The sequence below is a fragment of the Triturus cristatus genome, chromosome 12, assembly GCF_964204655.1.
Source record: "Triturus cristatus chromosome 12, aTriCri1.1, whole genome shotgun sequence".
Classification (NCBI taxonomy): Eukaryota; Metazoa; Chordata; class Amphibia; order Caudata; family Salamandridae; genus Triturus; species Triturus cristatus.
This window is the reverse complement of record NC_140595.1, coordinates 850,147,980-850,173,062: the sequence shown is the minus strand read 5'-3', so window position 1 is coordinate 850,173,062 and position 25,083 is coordinate 850,147,980. Positions and strand designations below refer to the sequence as shown.

At 46.1% G+C, this 25,083-nt stretch overlaps 1 protein-coding gene across 1 annotated transcript in view; it reads right to left on the bottom strand.

The window, feature by feature from the left end:
* The window catches only part of LOC146783072 (C-type lectin lectoxin-Thr1-like), a 113,646-nt gene that overhangs the window by 66,396 nt on the left and 22,167 nt on the right, over positions 1-25,083 (bottom strand). The window contains exon 3 of the mRNA XM_085637271.1: positions 11,557-11,672. Within this exon, the coding sequence (XP_085493397.1) occupies positions 11,557-11,672 (116 nt within the window). The remainder of the gene's footprint in view (positions 1-11,556; positions 11,673-25,083) is intronic.

Here is a 25,083-nt window from a genome sequence, read left to right as displayed (position 1 = left end):
AATGACCGCGTTGTAATGGAATGCATTGTATCGCATTCGTTGTAAACGATGTCTCCCGCAATCGCGCCATGATGCTCCTCGTAGTGACATTTGTGCTCTACAAATACCTTATAAATACATACATACATACATATATTTTTTATTGGCATGTTTCCTATTTTTTTTATTTCATAACTTTTCAACAATGGCTATTAAGTATAAAGGATTGAAATATATGCTGCATGTCATCTAAACTGAAAGTACCTTCTATTTTCTATTTTTGGGAAATAATGTGAATTGTGATTTCTGTGATTGATTATATGCTTTGTATGGGACAGGAATTGTTGAATTTTGGTAATTTTAGTAGTGGATGTCTGCCTACTAATTTATTTTTTGCTTGCATTGTAACATATATTTTTAAATTATGTTAAATATTCCATAGGGTGTAGGCAATGGTTTCTAAATGATGTAAACTCTTTATAGAGAATAGCTTACATTTGCCTGTTCTTTTTTGACTAATTAGGATAGAGATATAGTGATAGTGATTTTGTTGTAGCTCTTGAAATATTTGCCCTTTTTAAAAATGCTGTTTGGAAAAATGTCTCCCAGCTTTCAGTTGCATTGTTGTTTGTTGCTTCCTTGTTTAAGATGCTTTCACAACAGTCCTGCCGCTCACTTTGGAACCTGGGGAGTCCCCAGTATCTGCAGTGGTGTATTGACCTATGCAGGATCATTCAAAGTAATCTAATTATGGGGGTTGGAGGGTGACGTCAGTTTTACAAAAATGGATTTGTCAGTAGATAATCATGGTTTATGACTTTTTGTGGTTGGATACATATAACAAGGGAGTGGCGGCTCTTCTGCAATGGCGCAGGAGCGTCACCCCACTACGTGGCTCAGAGTCAGTAAATGACAAATAAAACAATGCCATTTTTCATTTTCCATCTCTGAACCAGCTGCGATGGGAGGGGCGGGGCATTGGGAGGAGGTGTGCGACATGCACTCCACTCCCTAAGTGTCTCAGGCACACTTAGGTTTTCTCCAGCCCAGTTGCATTGAGCAGCCGGCTGGAGAAACCTCACAGACTCCCTAGCCTGAGCAGGGCATCTTTCCTGCCTGGTCAGACCAATCCCCGCCCTGCTGTCACGTGAGAGCAGTGCAGGGATTGCAGTGAGTCCGTGACGTGGCCCCAGTGCTTGCTGGGACCAGGAAGGACTGTGCCGAGTACGACGTGGGAGGCAGCTCCAGGTACGTTTTTATTTTAAATGTATTTTTTATTATAACCCCCCCCCGCACGCTTCCCCTCCCCCGCTCCCCCGCACCTCCTCCACCCGCCGCACCATATCTTTATTGTGTCGGCTGCAACTGTAAGGAGGGTTCATTTTTTTAAATTTCAAACTGAAATTTACTGTTGGCTGAGTAATCTTGTACTGATATTTTCTTTTTTTTTCATGAAGCTTGATTAAAATGGAAATAAATCCCTGAATTTGTGTGAGTGGATAACTTTTCTATAACTGGCTAGCGATTGGCAACTCAAAATGTATTAGTGTATTTTTTGGGGCAGCATTTCTTGGCTCTGGTGTGGATGAGGGTTTGCTTGTTATTGTATTGTGTGTCTATCAGTGGTGTCAAATCAGTGGTCATGGATGGTATAAATACGAGGAAAAAGAGGAGGAAAATGATTTAAAAGTATCATTTATTACCTATATTGGCCATTTTGGATTATTTGGAAATGGAATTCAGTGGCAAAAAACAATTACCCATTTTTCATTATTTGCATTAACATAAATGAAAAATTGGTTCTTTGTTACGTACGATTGTAAATTGGGGGAATTTGAATTTGGTCTGTGCGTAATTTGTTTTATGTTGCATTTAATCATTTAATTTATGAACTTATTTACACTATTAAGTTGACTTACTTCAGTGGGGGCATTGCCAACCTATCCAAAGTGTTGGAGAAACTGGTAAACAAGCAATTAACCAACTTCCTTGAGTCTAATGACCTACTGGACCCCTCGCATACGGGTTTCAGGGCTACCAACAGCACTGAGGCCACACTACTAGCAGTATCAGACAATATTAAGTCCTGTACCGACCAAGGAGGAGCCATTGCTATGATACTTCTTGACCTGTCGGCGGCATTCGACACGGTCTCCCACAACAGACTGCTGGAAACCCTCTACAAAAAAGGAATCTACTCCACAGCGTTAAAATGGTTTGGCTCATTTCTCAAAAACCGAACACAAACAGTTCGACTAGGTCAGCTCCAATCTGAACCTAAGATCATCGGCTGTGGTGTTCCCCAGGGAGCATCGCTAAGCCCCACGTTATTTAACACCTACGTCTCATCCATGGCAGAAATTAGCAGAAAATGGGGCATTGGCATTTGCTCCTATGCTGATGACACACAGCTAATGGTAGCCCTCGAAGAAAGGCATGAAGCCACCAAAATAAAACTACATAACTGTCACTCAGAAATGGCGCAGTGGATGCAGAAGCTCTGCCTTAAATTAAATGGAGGGAAAACTGAAATCCTGCTTTTTGGAGGGGCCAAGGGGATCTGGGACGCCACATGGTGGCCACAAACACTCGGTACTGCCCCAACCCCCAAGCACTGCGCAAAAAACCTAGGTATCTTCATTGATGATACTCTATCCATGAAGGACCATGTACGGGCCCTTTGTGGCAAGGGTTTTGCCACTTTGAAACTGCTACACAGGCTTTTTCCCTGGATCCCACTAGACTGCAGAAGAGCAGTCACGCAGGGCTTGCTTATGAGTCAGCTCGACTACGGCAATGCTCTATTTGTGGGCATGAACAAGTCTCTCTTCACTCAGTTACAGGTGCTTCAAAATGCCGCTGCCAAGCTGGTATGCAACAAAAACAGATTAGGCTCAGCATCAAAGTACATGAAAGACTTGCACTGGATTCCCATGCGCCAAAGAGCAGTTTTTATACTACTCAGCCATGCCCATAGAGCACTATTCAAAAATGGCCCCAAAATACTACAGGGAAGACTCGAGTTCTATGCCCCGACTAGACACCTGCGGTCCTCATATCTGGCACTGGCCAGAACTAAACGTATAAAGAAAGTAAGATCCGGAGGGCGCTCCTTCTCGTATCTGGCATCTAGAAAATGGAACGATCTTCCCATAGACCTCCGACTCACACCCAACTATCCGGAGTTCCGGAAAAAACTGAAAACTCATCCGTTCCCAATAAACTAACATCCTCCTGCTTGCTCCAGTAGCCTAATACCCTAGTTCATGCTGTTAGCGCCGTGATCTCCCTTGGGATGAATGTCGCGCTCTACAAATAAATAAATAAATGGCAAAGTAGTCACTCATCAGAGATATTCCAGGCACCCAGCAAGGATCCTCATTGAATTGGATTTCAGTAAAACCAACTCTGAACAGGTCTCTGCTGTGCTCCACTCTAGAAGAGGTCGCGGAGCGCCATTTTGAAGCACAGTCACGAAATGGAAGAAGGAAGAGTAGAGTCAGTATGAAAGTGGAGGAGGCCAACTCAGTGGGACATGAAGGAGAATCTTCTATTTACAATGTTTAATTGCTCGTGAAGGGATTTTGTTTTGTCAAATTTTATTTCACCTCCCTTGGTTAGGCCATTCATTAATTACATTTCATCTGTCTTGTTAGCTAGATGGTAGTTTTGTATACTTTCATGTATGTGTGAATAGTATGTATTGAACTGTATGGTGTTGATATGTTTATTTTATTTTTTATATTTTACTAGACTCTTTTATAGTTCTCAATATTTGTGTTGCTTACAATATTGTAGTTCTCGATCTTGTTATGCGTCATTATATTATCCTTTCGATGTAGTAGCACATAATGTTGTTGTTGATAATTAGATTTGTTACATAATGAACATAGAAGTGGGATATTTCTGAATTCAATATTTGGAAAGAATATCATTGTATGTTGCATTTGGTGTTGATGTTGCACAAGCAATTTAGTGTATATACAGTAGAAGCTGGCATAACAAATGAAAGCCCAGCTATCCAGGTGCTCTGTTGAGATAGCTCAGCATGGCGCTGCGAGCAATTCTGCAGTGCCACGCTGCATCATTTACAAGAATACGGCACACCCCTGTGTTTTCTCTTGCACTAAAAAAAGCTGCCTAGTGCCCACACAGACACCCTAGCGTCATAGTACAAGTGTGCCTGCGTTGCAGGGATGATTTGCTGCAACAGAGGCACCCTTGTACCCTAGTGCAAGTGTGCCTGCGTTGCAGGGAATCATCCCTGCAAGGCAGGCACCCTGGCACTATGGTGCAAGTGTGCCAGCGTTGCAAGGAATCATCCCTGCAAGGCAGGCACCATGGCACTATGGTGCAAGTGTGCCAGCGTTGCAAGGAATCATCCCTTCAAGGCAGGCACCCTGGCACTATGGTGCAAGTGTGCCAGCGTTGCAGGGAATCATCCCTGCAAGGCAGGCACCCTGGCACTATGGTGCAAGTGTGCCAACGTTGCAGGGAATCATCCCTGCAAGGCAGGCTCCCTGGCACTATGGTGCAAGTGTGCCAGCGTTGCAGGGAATCATCCCTGCAGGGCAGGCACCCTGGCACTATGGTGCAAGTGTGCCAGCGTTACAGGGAATCATCCCTGCAGGGCAGGCACCCTGGCACTATGGTGCAAGTGTGCCTGCGTTGCAGGGATGATTTGCTGCAACAGAGGCACCCTTGTACCCTAGTGCAAGTGTGCCTGCGTTGCAGGGAATCATCCCTGCAAGGCAGGCACCCTGGCACTATGGTGCAAGTGTGCCAGCGTTGCAAGGAATCATCCCTGCAAGGCAGGCACCATGGCACTATGGTGCAAGTGTGCCAGCGTTGCAAGGAATCATCCCTTCAAGGCAGGCACCCTGGCACTATGGTGCAAGTGTGCCAGCGTTGCAGGGAATCATCCCTGCAAGGCAGGCACCCTGGCACTATGGTGCAAGTGTGCCAACGTTGCAGGGAATCATCCCTGCAAGGCAGGCTCCCTGGCACTATGGTGCAAGTGTGCCAGCGTTGCAGGGAATCATCCCTGCAGGGCAGGCACCCTGGCACTATGGTGCAAGTGTGCCAGCGTTACAGGGAATCATCCCTGCAGGGCAGGCACCCTGGCACTATGGTGCAAGTGTGCCAACGTTGCAGGGAATCATCCCTGCAAGGCAGGCTCCCTGGCACTATGGTGCAAGTGTGCCAGCGTTGCAGGGAATCATCCCTGCAGGGCAGGCACCCTGGCACTATGGTGCAAGTGTGCCAGCGTTACAGGGAATCATCCCTGCAGGGCAGGCACCCTGGCACTATGGTGCAAGTGTGCCAGCGTTGCAGGGAATCATCCCTGCAAGGCAGGCACCCTGGCACTATGGTGCAAGTGTGCCAGCGTTGCAGGGAATCATCCCTGCAAGGCAGGCACCCTGGCACTATGGTGCAAGTGTGCCAGCGTTGCAGGGAATCATCCCTGCAGGGCAGGCACCCTGGCACTATGGTGCAAGTGTCCCTGCGTTGCAGGGAATCATCCCTGCAGGGCAGGCACCCTGGCACTATGGTGCAAGTGTGCCAGCGTTGCAGGGAATCATCCCTGCAAGGCAGGCACCCTGGCACTATGGTGCAAGTGTGCCAGCGTTGCAGGGAATCATCCCTGCAGGGCAGGCACCCTGGCACTATGGTGCAAGTGTGCCAGCGTTGCAAGGAATCATCCCTGCAAGGCAGGCACCCTGGCACTATGGTGCAAGTGTGCCAGCGTTGCAGGGAATCATCCCTGCAGGGCAGGCACCCTGGCACTATGGTGCAAGTGTGCCAGCGTTGCAGGGAATCATCCCTGCAAGGCAGGCACCCTGGCACAATGGTGCAAGTGTGCCAGCGTTGCAGGGAATCATCCCTGCAAGGCAGGCACCCTGGCACTATGGTGCAAGTGTGCCAGCGTTGCAGGGAATCATCCCTGCAGGGCAGGCACCCTGGCACTATGGTGCAAGTGTGCCAGCGTTGCAGGGAATCATCCCTGCAAGGCAGGCACCCTGGCACTATGGTGCAAGTGTGCCAGCGTTGCAAGGAATCATCCCTGCAAGGCAGGCACCCTGGCACTATGGTGCAAGTGTCCCTGCGTGGCATGGAATCCTCCCTGCAAGGCAGGCACCCTGGCACTATGGTGCAAGTGTCCCTGCGTGGCATGGAATCCTCCCTGCAAGGCAGGCACCCTGGCACTATGGTGCAAGTGTCCCTGCGTGGCATGGAATCCTCCCTGCAAGGCAGGCACCCTGGCAATATGGTGCAAGGGTGTCCGTGTTGCAGTGAATTATTGGTTATGTGCAGGAAGCTAAACAATCTTTAAAGGTATGTGTGCTGGAGAATGCATCATACATAATCAGAGAAAAAATAAGTGTTCTAACACCTGTTTTTGAATGGTGTTAGTTTTGGTGTGCCACACATTTACACACATCCTTGTAAATCTGGTGCAGCGTCAATAAGCAATGGGTGTTACGGTGGAACGCCCACAGCAACACCCATTGCCCCCCCTTTCATGCAGATATCTGTGTGAGAGGGTAGTATATTTCCAAGGTGGCATTAAGCCATGCAAAGTGGTTTAACTTCACTTTGTAAATTTGGAGCAGGACATTTCTCCACCGGAACGTCAGTAAAAGTAAATGTGGCCCCTTAGTGTGTCTATGCTCTCTCTCAGGGTGTGTGTCCTCCCTCATGTCTCAGTCCTGCCTGTCTGTCATCTTTTCTGATTCTTCCCTCCTCTGCTTTCCTTCTTAGTTACTTTTGAATCTCACCTCACACCCTGAATGCTCTCACCACTGATTGATTCATTTGATTGACTGATAGATTAATAGATTGACTCATTGATAGTTTAATTGACCGATTAATTGCATTGATTGATTGATTGATTGACTAACTTGAGATTGATCAATTGAGGGATTCACTGATTGATTTGGTGATTGATTGAATAATTGTTTGATTGGTCTATAGATTGACTGATTCATTACTTGCATTGATTGATTGATTAACTGACTAAATGAGTGATTGGTTGACTGATCGAATTTATAAAGCACACACTGCATTTCTGTAACTCGCCACTATGGTGGCAAGGTGCCCATAATGCTGAGGAAGAGTAGAGGTGCTGCATGTGATCCCCTCAACATCATTTGAAGGTTTTTTAACTGTGGAACAAAGCCTTTTGTATGCTTTCTTCCAGCAGTGCACTTCAGGACCTGTGCTTTCCCAATGTGTCCAGTGGAAAATCCATCTTGTGTGTGTATGTCTCAGGATTTATTTTTCATTTTTGGGATCTATATTGCTAGTGTTTCTGACCACAAGGAAGTGAGTGGCTGTTCAACAGCCCTCTGCTGCTTGTGCCGTTCCCACGCATGGTAATCGATTTCATTAAACTAATTAGGAAGTTTCACTCTTCTGAAAGCCAACCATAGATGTACACCACATGCGAATGCACATAAAAGTCAAGCACCTCGCATTAACACTTACACATTTATCACCCACATGTGGAACTCCAGGCATTAGGTATGCTAGCTGTCACAAGTTGTAAAAGCAAACTCCAGGACAGAATGTTAAAAAACATAGGATCTCATTTATGAGGCCCCTTGCACTGAAGGAACATCACTTGTTGTGACGTTCTTTGGTGCATTAAGCCACTATTTTTGCCTCGTAAATATAGTTCCCTTTAACTCAGCTTTCTGCAATAAATCGGAGTGCATTGGATGTTGTTGGGTGCGATCCCAGTAACATCCAGGGCTTTTTGAAACTGCCCCAGATTTATGTGAAATCATAAATCTGAGGCAGCGTCAAAAGCTTCCGCCTCCCCAGGGGAGGCATAAGGGAGGAGCAATATCCTTATTTCTCCTTGTTTTTCTTTTTTCCATGTGTGCTGCACATATAGAAAGAGTAAAAGCATCTTGTGATTGTTTTCCCTTCCTGCACAAAAATAATCATCCCCGCAATGCAGGTGCCCTTGCGCCATGGTGCAGCGGTGCCTGCGTTGGCGCACGGCAGCCCATTGTGAACCAGCGCAGGGTTAAAGGACAGGAATGCGTTGTATCGATTCCCTTTACTTTTACCACAGGGCAGCGCAGCAGGAATGCCTGAGGCTCTGCCCTGTGGCAAATCCTCATAAATGAGGCCCCTAATCTGGACCCATTGCATGTTTGAAGGGAGAGCAGGGGCTAACTACAACGTTACAGTTTGAAACTTCAACAGCTTGGCACAGTGGTAAAGTCTGCAGAGTTTTAAATTATAATTTTTCTAAGTTTGGCTTCGAAGTGGATGACTAGTTGAAATAAAAAGCATTGGTTTTAAAGGTTTAGATAGTTTTTTATTTTTTGTGTCACAAAAATTACTATTTTTAAGGTTATTACATTACTGTTACTTAGGATCCAATGTACTCCCAGTTGTCTGTCAAATGCTGCCTGACTGACCTTCCACCAGAAAAGCCTCAATCAGTGACTCTCACACCTTTCCCTCTGAGAGAATAGATGTAAAACATCTGTGAATGGATCCCAGAGCTGAGATTTTCCCAGGACAATTGGCTTTCTTAGATTTGACAGCCTTTGCCAGAAACAGAATGGCACAAAATTTATAAAATGACTCTATAGACAATGAAGTGACCTCTGAGGTGGAACACTCATGTCGGAGGAAGTTTGATTCTGCACCCCGGCCAGAGTTCACTGGGGATCCTGTCTGTTGTGTTTGCATCTAGATGTGGAAGAGAACCTTTTTAAAGTGGGAGTGCCACACAGACACCCAGGAGATCTGGGCAGCAGTGAAGATAGCAGATGGGTATTTAATAGGGCTGCACTCAACTTTGATAGTGTAGAGGCTGGAAGAGGGCTGTGGTTGGAGCTGGGAAGCAGTGAGAGAGCATCTTAGGCAAGAATCCCATTGGTCAATCTGCAAGAGGTGAGGTGTGGCCTGGTGTGTAGGTTTCCAACCAGAAGTCATAGTAATAGCATCACACTGTTGAAAGACAGCTGAAGATGGCTTTGGAATTGTGATATAATTTGCTTAGAAAATTATTCCAAGCGAAAGTTGGAAACCCTATAAGACACATCAACCATCACTAGCAAGTTAGAGAGCTATTCGACTCTCAGAAGACAAGAAAAATTAAAACTTCTATCTGTCTTGGAAGGACTGAAGACTATTCCTGATTCCCTTTGAATCTCTGACTCTAAAGACTTCTCTCGGAACCAGAGACGCTGACCTCCTCGGAGCCCATAGGAAGACGAGAGATCCAGGAGCAGTCTAGGGGCATATTTACAAGTCCCTTTCGCCATTACAGTGTCACCTTTTCTGACGCTCTGGTGGCATAGGGCCATTTCAAATATTTACAAGGTGGCACTAAGCCACCTAATGTGGCTGAACGCCAATTTGCAAATATGTCCATTTCCACCGCAGTCCTCGGTGGCAGAGGTGCATGCAATGGGTGTTGCAGTGGGCATTCCACCTCAATACCCATTGCTTTTTGATGCTGCCACACATTTACAAGGCTGAGGACACAACAAAAACTAACGCCAGGGAATACCTGGTCGTAGTATGGCGACACGAGGAGAAATTATGAATTTCTCCTCGTATTTTGGTCGTTCCATGTGTGCTGCATTCTGCAGCACACATTAAAAGACCAAATTACCTTTCATGATAGTTTACGTGCAGGAAGGTGTCTCTTTGTGCACACAAACAATCGCCCATGCAGCACAGGCACCGTTGCAGAATGGCGGCAGGGTGTTTGTGCTGGTGCTAGGCAGCTTTTGTTAGCCCCGGCTCTAGGGGAAACGCAGGCGAGTGCCGTATTCTTATGAATATGGCGCATCCCTGCATTTAAAATAAATCGGAGCGTGGCGTTGCCAAATTTGGCGTAACACCGCGCTCTAACATTCTTTAGTAAATATGTCCCTAGGTGCGTCTTCTGCTTGTCTAACGTGGTAAGAGGAGATCTGCCACGGAGCAGAGTCCGCTACATTTGCCTGGAGAATAACCAGCAAGAACAGCAATGGCTTGATCTTTGAATGTGGTCCTGATGAGGTTCAGAAGAAGCTTTTCTCACACTTGAACCCATGGGCTGGGACTCAAGGAGCAGCCTCTTGAGATTTGGAGACATCTGAGGCAAATGAAATGCAGGTACTGACCTTTTGCTGCAGCTTCTGAAGTGCTGAGTATTTGTTTTTCCTCAGACATTTAATAAACAGGAGATTTGTTGCTGGGAGTTGGTGGAAGTGTGTATTTGAAAGGAGACATTTCCCAAAAATATTTTTTATTTGTGATTGTTGCTTTGTTTCAGGGTCCAAAACAAATGCACCACTGGCCCTTGGTGGGACATCACTGGCAGGGCAGTGAAGCGGTTACTGTTTTAATTCCAAAAAGTGTCTTTTATTAAAATAAAAAATACCAATTTTAATTGTGATTATCACTGAACCAATCATATGATATTTGTCTCATTTTTGTGTCATTTTAATCTGCAAGTTTTTTTAATAATTATGTTTTGAGAATGTTATTTTGTTTATTTCATACCTGCGATCTAGTTTTGATGTCGCTTTGCGTGTGCCATGAATACTTTTCACTGAGGAAGGCCCATTGCTGATTGTGCCTAGCTATGAAGAAAGAGTCCAGGGTTCCCCACTGAAACCTGCTTTTACTTTTAGGTACTAATTTATTTAATCTATGTGGCAGCTCAAGCATATCTCACAAGAACCCTACAGCCTCCTTCCTGGATAGTATATTACTGTGCAGTGCCCCACACTAGCTCAGTGTGGCAGAGTGGAGGGCCCTCAGGTCCAACAGCTGAAAATATACTTTCACAAGCCGAGAAGAGCATCCTTAGAAGTGGTAAAAACAGTTCTGTACTTCTCGGTGCTGTAACCCCTGTTGTGTTAAGTGTAAACCCAGCACTGCACTTGCCCGTTGGGTCATCATTGCCGTGGCGTAGCTTGATCTAGTGCCGCCTGTGGTGGTCCTTGTTTTTGCCGCGGGCCGCAGCTGTATCTATTATTTGTGGTGCAGAGGGTGGAGGGGTGCTCCAATTGCTGCGATGGACGCAGGTGAGAGGGGGGAGGCTGCCGCACCCAAAACATGTGCCACCCGGTGAGGACCATCCGCCCACTCCCCCTTGCTATGCCACCGCATCATTGTGAAAAGCTAGGACACACATCATGGACTGAATTGCCCGCCGGTCCTAAGTTTCCATTGGACCCTATATTTCTATTAAAATGCTTTGTTCATTCATGATCCCCTTTCCTTTTGCCTTTGTCGCTCTTCATTTATTACCCTGTTGCTCAGGTTTTCATTCCTTCAATGCACTCCTTATCCTTCTCTTCTAACATCCAGTGGTAAAAAGACACAGAGGAGTCTAGGAAGGGATGCTTTTTCATCACATGATGTGCTCTGAAACTGGACTGACATCCAAACGCATTTAATGTACGCGGAGCAACCAGGAGATGGAAGGTAACGCTGCACCTACATTCAGTCCACTGGTCGTTGTTGGTCATTATTGGTCATTAATGTACTCACCTCTAGTTTTCTAATTATAACCCTTCCAGTTTTCCACTAAATGATTGTGGACTGAATTACCTCGCCGTTTTTCCAGCTGACCGGGTCGATGAAAGGCCTGTAGCACGCGTCCCGATACTGAACCCAGCCGTCGTCACAGCACCCCTGGTAGCACAAGCAGTGTTCCTGAGGCAGAGCTGAAAATAATGTGGTTAAAGTAAGGCATCAGGTTAAAAATGAACTTCATTACTGATTCATTTGAAGAAAGTATTGTCTTTTCACCCATCCACCGGGTAAAAAGTAAATTGTTTCTGCTGTTGACTTAGCCACTGGCTAGATAGTCGAAATTATTTACTATTTGGACGTCAACCTTGAAAATAGCAGAGAAACTTCACTATTCATCCGGCCTCTGGCTAAATAGTAGAAGTTCTGCATGGATTGGCTGGAAGCTGTGCAAATTGTGGAAAACATCATTATTTATCCAGCTGCTGGCTAAATAGTAGAGATGCTGTACTGTTTGGCCAGCGGCCATGCAAATAGCAGAAAAGTGCTACTATTTACCCAGCCGCTGGTTAAATAGTAGAGATTCTGAACTGGTCAGCAGGCAGCTGTGGAGTCTTTTCTTCCTCATCCCTCTGGCACTGGTCCTAGTTCCTATGCTGTGGGTCACCCTGTTCATATTGTTCCTGTCACCCTGGAATGTCTGACACTCTTGAACCTTAGGATCCTGGTCCCACTTGACCTACACTTTCTCGTCCTTTGTAACCCCCTGGTTAATTTTAATCTTTGGTCAGCAGGTCCTGCTAGCCATGGTCCTTTCTGGTTGTGGTCTTCCTAGTCCTGGTCCTTCTGGTTCTGGCCTCTTTGTCCTCCTTGATCTGATGTCTGTGGTCCTGGCCCTCCTGTCACTGGTCCTTCTCTCCATTGGTCTCCTGGTATTGGTCCTCTTTGGTCTGTCTACTTGGGTCTTCTGCTCCTGCCCTGGTTATCCTTGTTTCCCTGGTCCTGGTTGGTGTGCAAACACCCTCCTAGCTCATCTTGTCATTATGGTCAGGGCCTTCTGTTCCTTCTACCTTTGGTCATTCTGTTTCTTTGGGCCCTTGTCAGCTGGGTCCAGATCCCCCTGTTCCACATTCTCCTGGCCCACATGTTTCTTCTTACCCTGGTCCCAGTTTCTCTAGTGCTGCCTTTCATTGTCCTGGTCGCCTGTGGCATTGGTACCTCTCGTCTTAATAGATTAGGTTTCCCAGGGCCTGGTTCTTTTGTCCTGGTCCTTGTGGCTCTGGTCGTCCTAGCCCTTCTAGTAGGCCATCTCTTGGCCCTTATTTTCCTACTTTTCATCCTCCTCCTCCTCCTACTTCCTTCTCCTGCAGCCCCTCCACATTGATTTTAGTCAGGTACAGCCTCAAAGCCTATCACACATTCTTTTTTTGGCTCCCAGATTTCTTTTGCTGAGACAAAAAAATCAAAACTACCATTCCCAAGATGCATTGTACAGGTGACTAAAATGGCGATGTGGAGGAAGGGGCCACTGATGACATGCAACCAATAAGCATCAATGCCCTAAACCTACTCTTCTGGGTGAATAGCATGAAAAAGTGTGTTTATTCAGCAGGCAGCTGAGTGAACTCCTCCTTTTAATTGCCCAGACACATTACTAACCTGTCTCCTAATTTCACTTCCCTATTCCACAGAAACCCTATCACATTGTTTCACTCACTTTACCTCCCACAAATTCCTCAAATCATCGCTCCCCAAAAACCAATTACCTACTGCATATGTCCCTCTTTCTAGAGCCCAGATAAAACCTATCTGTTTGCATTCCCTGTTGGTATCTGCTTGTTGACTGCTGCTGTGTGGCCAGATGTAAAATACTAAGTAAGTACAGTTCTCCTTAAACAAAATTCTAAAGCTAGCACTCGACCCTCAAAAACCGCCACGGACATTAAAAAGCAATGTATTCTCATTAGTGAATGAAACATTTATGTAAGATCCTTTAAAACCATACTCAGTATTCTTTGCTGACAGCCACTACTCCCTGACCAAAGTGCAAAATATCAGTGTGAGATACCCTGAAGCTTCTGTTTGATTTCTACATGTCTTGTTTGAATATTAACCCCTTCGCTCCAAGGCCTCCCCCCCCCCGTGCTTCGCTTTTTTGGCTATTTGGGGTAGTTTGCGCTTAGCCCCCCATAACATTTTGTCCACATAAGATATCAACATCAAATTTGCGGCCTTTTCTCCCAGCATCTTGAGGATTCTAAATGTTTTTTTTTTGTTTTTTTTTTTGAAAAACCTTTATTGACATTTCAATCAATAACAAGTATGGGCCTACAACCCCCCGGGGCCGGCCGCTAAGCAGTCAGAGCAACAGAGATCAAATGTTAACACAGGCAGCACCTCGGGGAGCAGAATCTTCATGCTAATATAGTCAGGCCAGTGAACAGCGCAGGTAGGACACCAGGATAAAAAGGGTTTTCATTTTATAATGGAAAAAGACAGAAGGATCAGGTGCCAAACAATTTCCCAACAGCGATAAGAGGCAGGCAGAATGATAAACGTAAGCAATAAACAGCAATCTATTGGATCAATGGCGCAGACACAGGAAATTCAGGATGGGGAAGAATATCATGCCCAGCTGCGCCTACAGTCCCCTGCCCTAAAGCCCAGAGAACACCCCGGAAATTGTGGCACACATGAAAAGGCAACGATTCACAACAAAGGAGGTGTACCACGCTGATCCCAGAAAAGAGAGAACAAGAAGAATCAGAGAAGAAAAAGGAGGCCATGGAAAAAAGAGATGAAAGACTAAAGAATCCCCTCCCCCAACCCCCCACCCTGCACCTCTGCAGATGAGTACGGCCCCCCCCCCCCCAGCAGTGTGCCTGTCGCCCTGGTACCAGACCCGAAATATAGAAGAAACAGAGAAAAAGGAGTAAGAAAAGAACCCCACCAGAAGGGGGGGGTAGAGAGAGTATTAATAAACTGGAGGAGGGCCTTCAGAACATGCCCCCGGCGTCTCCCTCCCGCACATTATGTTTCCCCCAAAGCAAACAGTAAGCAACACAAAATCGACCATGTCAAAGAAAGATGGGGAGCATTTTGCACCTACTATACCGACAGTTATACCATGAGAGCACGCAACCCCGAGCCCGCCCGCCTAATAGCCGACCACCTCTGAAAGATCATTCTTAGCCTTGGCCACTCTTGGCAAATCCGCCCATGCATACCCCTCGACCCGGCGCCATGTCCAATGCTACACGGTAAAGGAGCGTCCAAAAACGAACAGGAAGCGACGCACCCCGGTGGGGTGGAAGTCTCTGAGTACCAACCCAGTCAGCATTATGGAGGAACGTCTTTCCCAGTGCTGCCCCAGGATCTGCACTGCACACAAGGTCCAGGAAGGCGGAATCAGCCAGAGTAGACAACCGTTGCTTGAGTTTTCCCAGGGTCGCCGGAGGCCGCGCACCGGACAAGGCCACCCCCCCCCCACTCAGGTCCAATACCTCCGGGACAGATCAGACCCACAGCCAGCCGATCACACAATAGTAGACTGTCCGGAGTTTCCAGCTGGTCACTAGGCACAGGGGTGGCCCCGACATTGTCGTCCTGAGTGCAGTGCAGGGAGTCCCTGTGTATCGGAAGACAGGCAGGCCGCAACTGTCCCAACGCTGATGCCACACCATCAAGCCTACTCCCCAATACCCAAACGCCATGAAGCAAGGTGGAATGAAGGGCACCGAGAGCCTCGAGAAGGTCACAGTACCCCAGTACAGCTCTCTGCGATCGCTCCGCAACGCTCCCCAGAGTCGCACACTCCCGATCCTGCTGTGACCTGGTGGACAGGATGGTAGACTTCATCGTGACAAGATGGCCGCCGGGTAGGTCCAACCCGTATTGGGACTGGGACCCAGGGGCAAGCGCATCAAGGTCCATGTCGCTGGCAAATAGGGTTCCGGAGGCAGATCAAAAATGTATCCGGTATGTAGTCCCAGGCAACAGTCGTTCCCACCACGGACCAGCGCCCGCGAAATCCAGGAGCAGCCCGCAGGAATCAGGGCGAGTTACGGGCGGCGTGCGGGCAGCTCACCGTCGAAGGTAGAGGCAATCACCGGAGAGTCGTGGAACTGCCACCCCGGGCATGCACTTGTTCCGCTCCGCTTAGTGGTAGGAAGCGACCACGGCGAAATATAGGCCGATAGTCGCACCGATCCGGCAGTCCGACTCCACCCAGTCACCAAAGGCCGCTGTTGTTAAACTGCCACCCGGCCAAGGTGTCCACTCGAGGTCCCGGCTCCAGGGCCGCGCAGGCCGCAAATTGCAAATACCCGTTTCTCCGGCGGTACAGCCGCCAGAAACTTCGGAATCACTCGATCGGTTGCCGCTCTCATTCACAAACACGGGCGCATAGCTCAGGCTGAGGATCTAATGCAGGATATCCGTGCGGGATACGGAGGTTCACGGAGCCGGGAGTCTACGCTGCCGTCTCGGTCGCCATCTTGGCTCCTACCCCGAGGATTCTAAATTTAACCAAGGTTTGTGGATACCCCTTGAGGGGACCCAGAAATTAGCCAAATGACAGCAACATTTTAGGTTTTTTCAGGAAAAATGGGGAAAAAAGTGCTGCAGAAGAAAGCATCTGTTTTTTTCTGCAAATCGTAATAAAGGGTTTGTGGTGCTAAAATCACAATCTTCCCAGCTTTCAGGAACAGGCAGACTTGTCAGAAACCCACAATTTTGTAAACAGTTTTGGCATTTTACTGGGCCATAACCCATTTTCCTATTTTTTGTACTTTCAACCTCCATCCAGTTGGTGCTAGAAATGGGTGTGAAACCAATAATGAATCTCAGAAATCTATACATTTCTGACAAGTAGATGCAATTCTGAATTCAGCAAGAGGTCATTTGTGTAGAACCTTCAAGGTATTCCTATACAACCCAAAAGTTGATGTAAAAAATATTTAAATTGAGTAGAAAAAAACAGCCACTCGTGCCTTTGTTTTCACCTGTAACTTCTTTTAAGTATGGCAGATTTTTTAGAGCAAAACCAAAGGGAAAGCATCTTTCTGGGTGGGGGGATATACAGGACTTGTAGGTTCACCAAGAACCTGAGGTGTGTCTGGGTATATAGCAATTCATTTGGTAAAATATAAAGAGTGAAAAATAGGCATCAAGGAAACCTATGTATTTCAGAAATGAGACCAAAATATGGAGCTTAGAAATTGTTGATACACATACTAGCATGTGAATTAGATGGAATTTTTCAAAATGACTTCGTTTTTACAAACTGTCTTACATTTGGAAAGTAGAAATGCATAGGAAGGCAATATGTAATAAGACGTGTTCTGCTAGTCTATGTTCCCCTGAGCCTCCAGATAAAAATGAGATCATTTGTGTGGGTCGGCCTAGTGCCCGTGGCAGAAAAAACGCAGTGTGGACACATCACATTTTTCCATTGAAAACTGACCCCTTTTTGTAATGTGCCTATCTGTAGCTCTCAGCTGGCACCTAGTGAAACGTAGCAGACCTAAACATGTTTGAAAGCTAGACACCCAGGGGAATCCAGGATGGGGTGACTTGTGTGGCTCCCACCAGGTACTATTACCCAGCATCCCTTACAACTGCAAAAACAATATTTTCCTCAAATTTCTGTGATGGAAAGTTCTGCAATCTGCGGGGAGGCACAAACTTCCACCCACCCAACATTCCCCAGAGTCTCCCGATAAAAATGGTATCCCACTTGTGTAGGTAGGCCTAGTGCCTGCGACAGGAAACGGCCCCAAACGCAACGTGGACACATAACATTTTTCCAGTGAAAACGGACCCTTTTTTTGCGATGTGCTTAGCTGTGGATTTTGAACTCTAGCTCTGCCGGCACCCAGGGAAACCTAGAAAACCTGTACATTTTGTAAAACTAGACACCCAGGGAAATCCAGGATGGGGTGACTTGTGTGGCTCTCATCAGGTTACCCAGAATCCCTTGCATACCTCATACTTTGTAAAACAAAAGAACTAATTTTCCTCCCATTTCTGTGATGAAAAGTTCTGGAATCTGTGGGGATCGACAAACTTCCACCCACCCAGCAGTCCCACAAGTCTCCTGTTAACAATGATACCTCATTTGTGTGGGTAGGCCTAGTGCCTGCAACAGGAAACGGCTCAAAACGCAACATGAACACATCACAAAACGGACCCTTTTTTGTAATGTGCCTAACTGTGGATTTGTAACCCTAGCTAAGTCGTTAGCTTGGGAAACCTAGCAAACCTGTATATTTTTGAAAACTAGACACCAAGGGGAATCCAGGTTGTGGTGACTTTTGTGGCTCTCTCCAGGTTCTGTTAGCCAGAGTCCCTTAAAAACTTCATACTTTATCAAAAAAACTCATTTTCCTCACAATTCTTTGATAGAAAGTTCTGGAATCTGTGGGCAGCCACAAACTTCCACCCACCCAGCATTCCCCTAAGTCTAATGATAAGAACAGCACCTCACTTGTGTGGTTAGGCCTACTGCCCGCGGCAGGAAATAGCTCGAAACACAACGTAGACCCATCACATTTTGCCAGTGAAAACTGGCCCATTTTTGCAAGTTGCCTAGCTGTGGATTTTGGAGCCTGGCTCAGCCGGCAACTAGGGAAACCTAGCAAACCTTGGCAGTTTTAAAAACTAGACACCCAGGGGAATCTGGGATGGGCTGACTGTGTGGCACCCACCAGGTACTGTTATCCAGAATCCCTTACAAACTTCAAACTTTGTAAAAAAAAAACACATTTTCCTCACATTTCTGTGAAGGAAAGTTCTGGAATCTGCAGGGAGCCACAAACTTCCCCCCACCAAGAATTCCACCAAGACTCCAGATAAAAATAGTAGCTCACTTTTGTGGGTAGGCCCGTGACAGTAAATGGCCCTAAACGTACTGTGGGGACTTCAAAATTATTGATCACAAAAAAGACTTCGTTTTGCAAGGGAGTCATCTGTCTTTTTGATCCCAAGCTCGGTGGGGATCTAGGGAAACCTACCAAAACTAGATATTTTGGAAAGTTAGAAACCCAGGGGAGACCCGGGAGGTGTGGCTCGCATGAATTTCTTAACTTTTTCCTACCCAGAAATCCCTGCAAACCTCAAATCTAGCTAAAAAATGAATTCTCACATTTCTGTGTGGGAATATTGTGGGATCACCAGGCCGACACAAAGTTCCTACCACCTAGTGTTGCCCCAGGTCTCCTTAAAAAATACTACCTCACTTGTGTGGGGGGGGGCAATTAACCACGACAGGGAAGGGCCCAAAACATTTTGTGGAGACATCAGAATTATCTACCACAAAACAACCTGTTTTTGCAAAGTGGGGCACCTGCATTTTTGGTGCCGGGCTTGGCGACCATCAAGGGAAACCTACCAATCCCAAACAGTTCTGAAAACTACACACTGGGGGAGTCCAAGGAGGTATGGCTTGCATGGGTCCCTCAAAATTTTCCTACCAAAAATCCCCTGCAAACCTAACATTTTAGCTAAAAGAAAAATCACATTTTCCTCGCATTAATATGTGGGAAGGTTTTGGGATCACCAGGCTGATGCATATTTCATACCAGCCAGCTTTCCCCCAGGCTCCCCAACAAATGCTACCTCACTTGTGTGGGTGGGCCAAGTACCCGTAACAGGGAAGGGCTAAAACGTTTTGTGGAGACATCAGAATTATCTTTCACAAAAAACCTGGTTTTTCAAAAGGGTCACCTGCGTTTTTAGTCCCTGGCTCTTCGGCTAAACAGATCTGCTGACCACCCCCCCCCCCCCTCCTCAGCGCCTTGAGAACCTCACGGGGGAGTAGCGCGCTTACAATTCCCTGATTGATTGATTGATTGATTAGAGGCTATCTAGGGAAAGCTAGAAAACCCAGACAGTTCTGAAAACTAAAAGTCCAGGGAGGATTGGCTTGTGTGGATCCTCCAACGTTTTCCTACCCAGAATCCCCTGCAAACCTCAAATTTAGCAAAACAAATCATATTTTTCTCAGATTTGTGTTTGGAATCACCACACTGGCACAAATGTCTTACCACCCAGCATTCCCCTCGGTATTCTGAGTAAAATTATACATCACTTGTGTGGGGGTTCAAAGCAGAGTCAGCCATAAAAATCTAAAATGCCCATTTTAAGCAGCTTCTACTCTTACGCTTTCAATAAATAATAATCCCTGGTTCCTAGTGGGTTTTCTGCCCCCCCGGGGGCATATCAGGGGTAATAACACCCATCTGCTCCCCAGGGGGGCAGAAAGACTGTTAATATTATGGACAATGGTGGTGGGGGCATTGGCATGCCCATTGTGGGCAGCCCTCACCTCTCTGTTATGAAAAACAATAATCTGGGGGGCAGAAACACTGTCCTTTGTGTTTTTGGGGGGGTGGAGGCATTAACATGTCCATTTTGGGCAGCCCCCACCCCTACGTTTTTAAACAAAAAAATCCCTGGTGCCTAGTGTACTTTCTGCCCCCTCCCCGGGGGCAGAAAGACTGAATATGGTCAAAAATATTTGGGAGAGCTAAGGCCCATGCACCATGCAAAAGGGGTCAATGCCCCCTCCCTGGTGTCTAGTGGTGGATCCCTGCTTGGGGATCATCCTCCCGCAGTGATCCATAAGCAAGAATCCACCTGGGAAGGGTTCCATTGGAAAGGGGAGATTCAAATCAGATAATATGTCATCTACGGTGGTTGTTAAGCGATGTTTTTATTGAATAGTAGTGTTCAGTAAGTGCATATCCACGCAAAGGTGGACTGCCCCTGGCTGTATGGCCTTAGGTACTGCGGCAAGGGGGGAACCCATGGATTGTACCCCATGTCTTTCTCTGTCACATCCAATTGCTCTTCTGCTATCCTTCCTCTACCAGTGGCCTCGGTGGAAGGGGACTCGTGTGTGTCACAATGCCACGAGGCGGACCGCTTTGTCAATGTGAAGCTTGCCTTTCACACCTTTCAGGGACCCAAGGCCATGGAATTGGGTCAGAAAGTCTTTCAGGGTTGCATCCACAAGGGTGTCCTAACTGTGTCAGGCAAAGAATACGAAGCCCAGGTCTTCAGCAGTGTGGCAGCTGATGATGGTACCAGCCCTCTCTTCGGTGATATGAAACGGGGCCACACATTCTGGTAGTTTGTGAGTTACCCCTTGCTCAATGGTACCTGCTGGCGTTTGAGGCCGCATTTTCTGCAACTGGCATGGGGTGGTGCGGTTTGGGCGATGTTTTGCGGATGCCCTATTCCCTTGTAGACAGCGTCCATTCTCTCCTCTTTGAGTTTGACAATCCCTTCTTTGGAGGGGCCTGGTTGTTTCAGGCCCCTGGATAAAGCAGGCTCCATATTATCTCCCCAACTGGTCGACAGTACGTTCGAATTTAAGAATAGTGTCCAGGGTCCTGCCCAGTTAAACAGGGTCAGGTGCCTCTGACTGGGTGTCTTATTCTGAATTCTATCTCTTAGGTCACTTACAATTTTTGGCATTTCACCAGTTTTGGTTTATATATGACTAGCATTGCATGTTATCACACACTTTTTTCATCCCTCTCATAATGGAGGGCGCAGTGCCTCTGAGGGTGAAACCGTATACCTCATTGTGACTCTTCTTGAATCTCGTACGAACTTTTGTTTAAAAAAAAAAGAAACTTCAATAAATTATTTTTACATTTTACAGCACCTGGTCGATGAGTCAGCACAAGTTAACTTTGATTGTGTGTGAATCACGCTTAAAGTTCTTTCAATCACTTTGCTCACACGCGAGTCCTTTTTCACTGTTGCACTTTTTCAGAGACGTTTATATCATACCTTACCACGTTTTTAATATCGGACGTGGTACCAGGCGGGATACACGAACCGGTAAATGACTACGAACACACTTCACGGAGCACTTGCGTTTGCCAGTCAGTTTTCGCTTTGAGCATTTCGCACGCAGTATTTTTTTTGGCCCACCCTCGAGTAAACAAGCTTCGTCTCGTATCTTTCATGTTAGAGAGCACGTGGGAGCACGCTGGAGCGTCTCAGGATTAGAACGGTCCACGGAGTTGGAAGTAACAGAACGCACCTTCGTGGCTTGTTTCCGTTGCTTGGGCAAGTGACGGCTTATTTGGCGTGTCGTGTTTTTGTAGCACGTGAGCTCCGGATTACTTGAGTATTCCTTTGACACTGAAGCAATGTAAGCTTAGCTAGGTATGCATCATATTCATGAGCATGATGGTGCATGAGGAGGTCTGGTGGAGGGCAGGAGATACACGTGGCACAATGCATGATAGCTAAAAAACTGGAGGTGGCACGTTATTGCATGGGGCAACGCGGAGAGGTATGTCTTTTTCAATAAAACATCACATCACTGAAGGCCATGTTTGCAAATGAATGGATACTAGATGTTTTCAGTATGTACCTATGGTTTAGTTATTCCACACTTTGTTTTTGTTCTTGTAGGTGTACATTAAAAGTTCTACGTAACAGTATTCTCACAGTTCCCCTGACCTAGGGCCATCGTAGCTCGAAATGCATTGGGCAGCTCAAGAAACATTTAAGGATGTGTTGCTATCATGAATTATGTATGCAAACAAATGATGGAAAGATGTGATGAAACATCTTTCGGTTTATGTACAGTGTCATATACAACATTGAATGATTACAAGATTTGATTTAAGTTTAAAAATATATTTCAGTGTTTGGTTAAGATAGGCAAGTTGTAACAGACCCCCAAGGGTCTGTGAAGGTGGGAGACCCTCGCCATCGGCACAGGTAAACTCTTGAACTCCTTGCCCTTAACTTTGAGATCCCAGGCTAATCTGATGCTGTGTAGGAAACAGTTAAAAACATGGCTTTTCACTGAAAATTAGGCAAGATCAATCGATTCCATTGACGTCTGCGCTTAACTGCTAGCGCTAAGACACCTTCGGGTAATTGCGCACTTTATAGAACAAATTTAGGGGCATATCAACAACAACCGGCGATAATTATCTCTAAGCGCACTTAGCGCTAGGATAATTATCGCCGGCTAGCGTGGATTTTTATCGCGGAGATAGCGTGCTATTAGCAACGCTTATCTCAATAGCGATAAAAATCCTCACGCTAACAGGCTAACTTGAGATTATCGCTGGAAACCCAGTGATAATCTCACGTTACCTTGTTGAAAGGGACAGGCAAACTTATCCATGATATCCTCCTTCCATAGGATATCATGGCTAAGTCAGAAAAATACCAGACGTAAAAAAGCAGCGTTAACCACGGTTAGCGCTGCTTTTTTTGTCTCTAACAGGGTTAGCGACATTCTTGATAATAGGAGAAATGTCGCTTAGCCACATTTCTCCTATTATTTTACTCTGGAACACCCCCTTTGCATCTCATTAGAGATGCAACGGGAAGCGAAGAGTAAAAGGGTGCTAACATGCCAATTTGCATGTTAGCACCCTGTTGTTGATAGGGCGCTAGTTTTATCTCTCCTTTTTTGGCTTTTAAAGCCAAAAAAGCAGAGATAAAGCACTTGTTGATATGCCCCTTACTCACTTGCATGATAACGGAACGCTAAGTGGAGAGTTGGTTGAAGGACAAACAGCTGAGCGGGTTGTGCTACACGTTGATGGAATAAAGAAGATGTAAACTTCTTGTGGGATCAGAAGTACTTCTTAACATTGATAACAAGTTACCCCCCAGAAAAAGAATTTGAACCCGGCCTCTTTCAACATATCTGGTATCAACCTTGTATCATTTCCAAGAGTTCCTATTAAAGCTGTATGGGTACCATGAGTAACCTGATATTTATGCAGTTTAGGTAACTTTTTGGTGGGTTCAGTGGGATGTTAAATTAATTCAGCACGGCGAGATTTACACCGACCGTGCGCTGCTATTGCGTGCCTCAGATTCTTTAATGGGAGCAGGTCACATGCAGACTATTGTCTCCCTCTCAAGTGCATACCTGGGGGCACTTTCAAGTAATTCCTGACATGTACCTTCAGGAGGATTCCAGGTCATGTGGGAGGTGTGCTGCTGGGGATGCCCAGTAATTTAATCGCATCGATATTCTGGATGCCCTTGGCGCCATGGAGGCAGCAGCAGCACTTAGGGGAGAATGTGTGTTGTTATCCCGCAGTCATTTTCCCCGCAGGGAATCACAACGTGGTCGTTACAATGACCGCGTTGTGATTCCACATACCATTACCCCGCAAGTATTAACAACGACTTGCGGAGGGGGGGCACTGGATGTTGGAATAGTATAATTTACTATTCCAACTCCAGTCTGTGCGGACAGTAGGGAAGGTGTCGGATTTTAAATCCAACACCTTCCCCTCCTCCGCAAGCGTGGTATGCAGAATGAAAAAGCGGTCATTGTAACGACCGCGTTGTGATTCCCTGCGGGGAAAATGTTTTGTGGTAAACGTTCTTTACCCTTGGGGGGAGCTGTGAAGTTGTGCGCAGTGAAGCACTAGCGCATTCAATTTAGGGTGCTGGAATCACCTACTCTTGCCAGCTTGGGAGAACGTTTCTGATTGGTTTGTTACTCTCAGCCAAATGGGGGGCAGATTTGCCAGGCATCATCCAATCAGGGTGCAGCTTCACGTATTAACTCCACTAACAACTTCAGAATGCTAACTTGAGTGATTTTGTCAGGGAACATCACAAAATTGATGTGGAAAAAATGATTTGACACATTAGAACTCCGGGCGACCTCATAGTTGCATTTCTGGTGACTTTCAACATAGTGAAGGTCCAGTATTTTTAATTCAGATTATTATATTAGACTAGTATGTGCAAAGTTTTTATATTAGTTTGTTACTTGAGGAGTTAATATTTTAAGCAGCTATCTAAGGAGTTTTTACTTTTAGCTAATTGTTTTGATCTTTTATTTTAGTTTATTGTTTGTACTTGCTTACAGGTTAACTTGGCAGCAACAGGCATATCACAGCCTCCACAGTTTTTATCAGACTGTGGTGAACCACTTGTATCCTGGAAGAAGTGCAAAAAGGTTTTTGACTCGTATCTAAATGCCTTAGGTGATGACAAGTTTCCCATAGACCAGGAAACAGGGGATTTTATTGCAATATATACACAAGTCTGGATGAAATTGAACTTGGCAATGATGAGGGCCAACCGAGAGAGATTTATGGTATGTCCCTTAAAATGTTAAAACACCACTTTGGTCCACGCATCAATGTTGTCATAGAGTTCAAGCAAAATCTGTGAAAGTGGGAAATGATATAGCGTCCCTGAAAAGGTTAGTGAAAACATGTGAATTTGCTGACCCATCAGACTCGCTTATAAATGATCAGTTTGTGCGTTTATTTAATGACACTAGTGTTCAGGAAAAACTCTTGTCTAAGAACCATCATTGAAGGAGGCGGTAGACATAGTGGAGAGAATGGGAAGTACCTCTGGATGGATCAAGCAGATGAGGAGCACACTTCCTACAATGATGGAGAGAGTGTCCAACACCACTGCAGGGAAGTAGACAAGTGCAGACAACAAAAAAAGCATTTAAAACCCACATAAGGGGTCTGTTCAGGATAAAGATTCCAGCTTCAAATGTTTAAGTGTGGAAGCCCTAACCACTTGTTTAATAGTACTAATTGGTTTGCATGCAGTGTAGTCTATAGGAACTGTGAA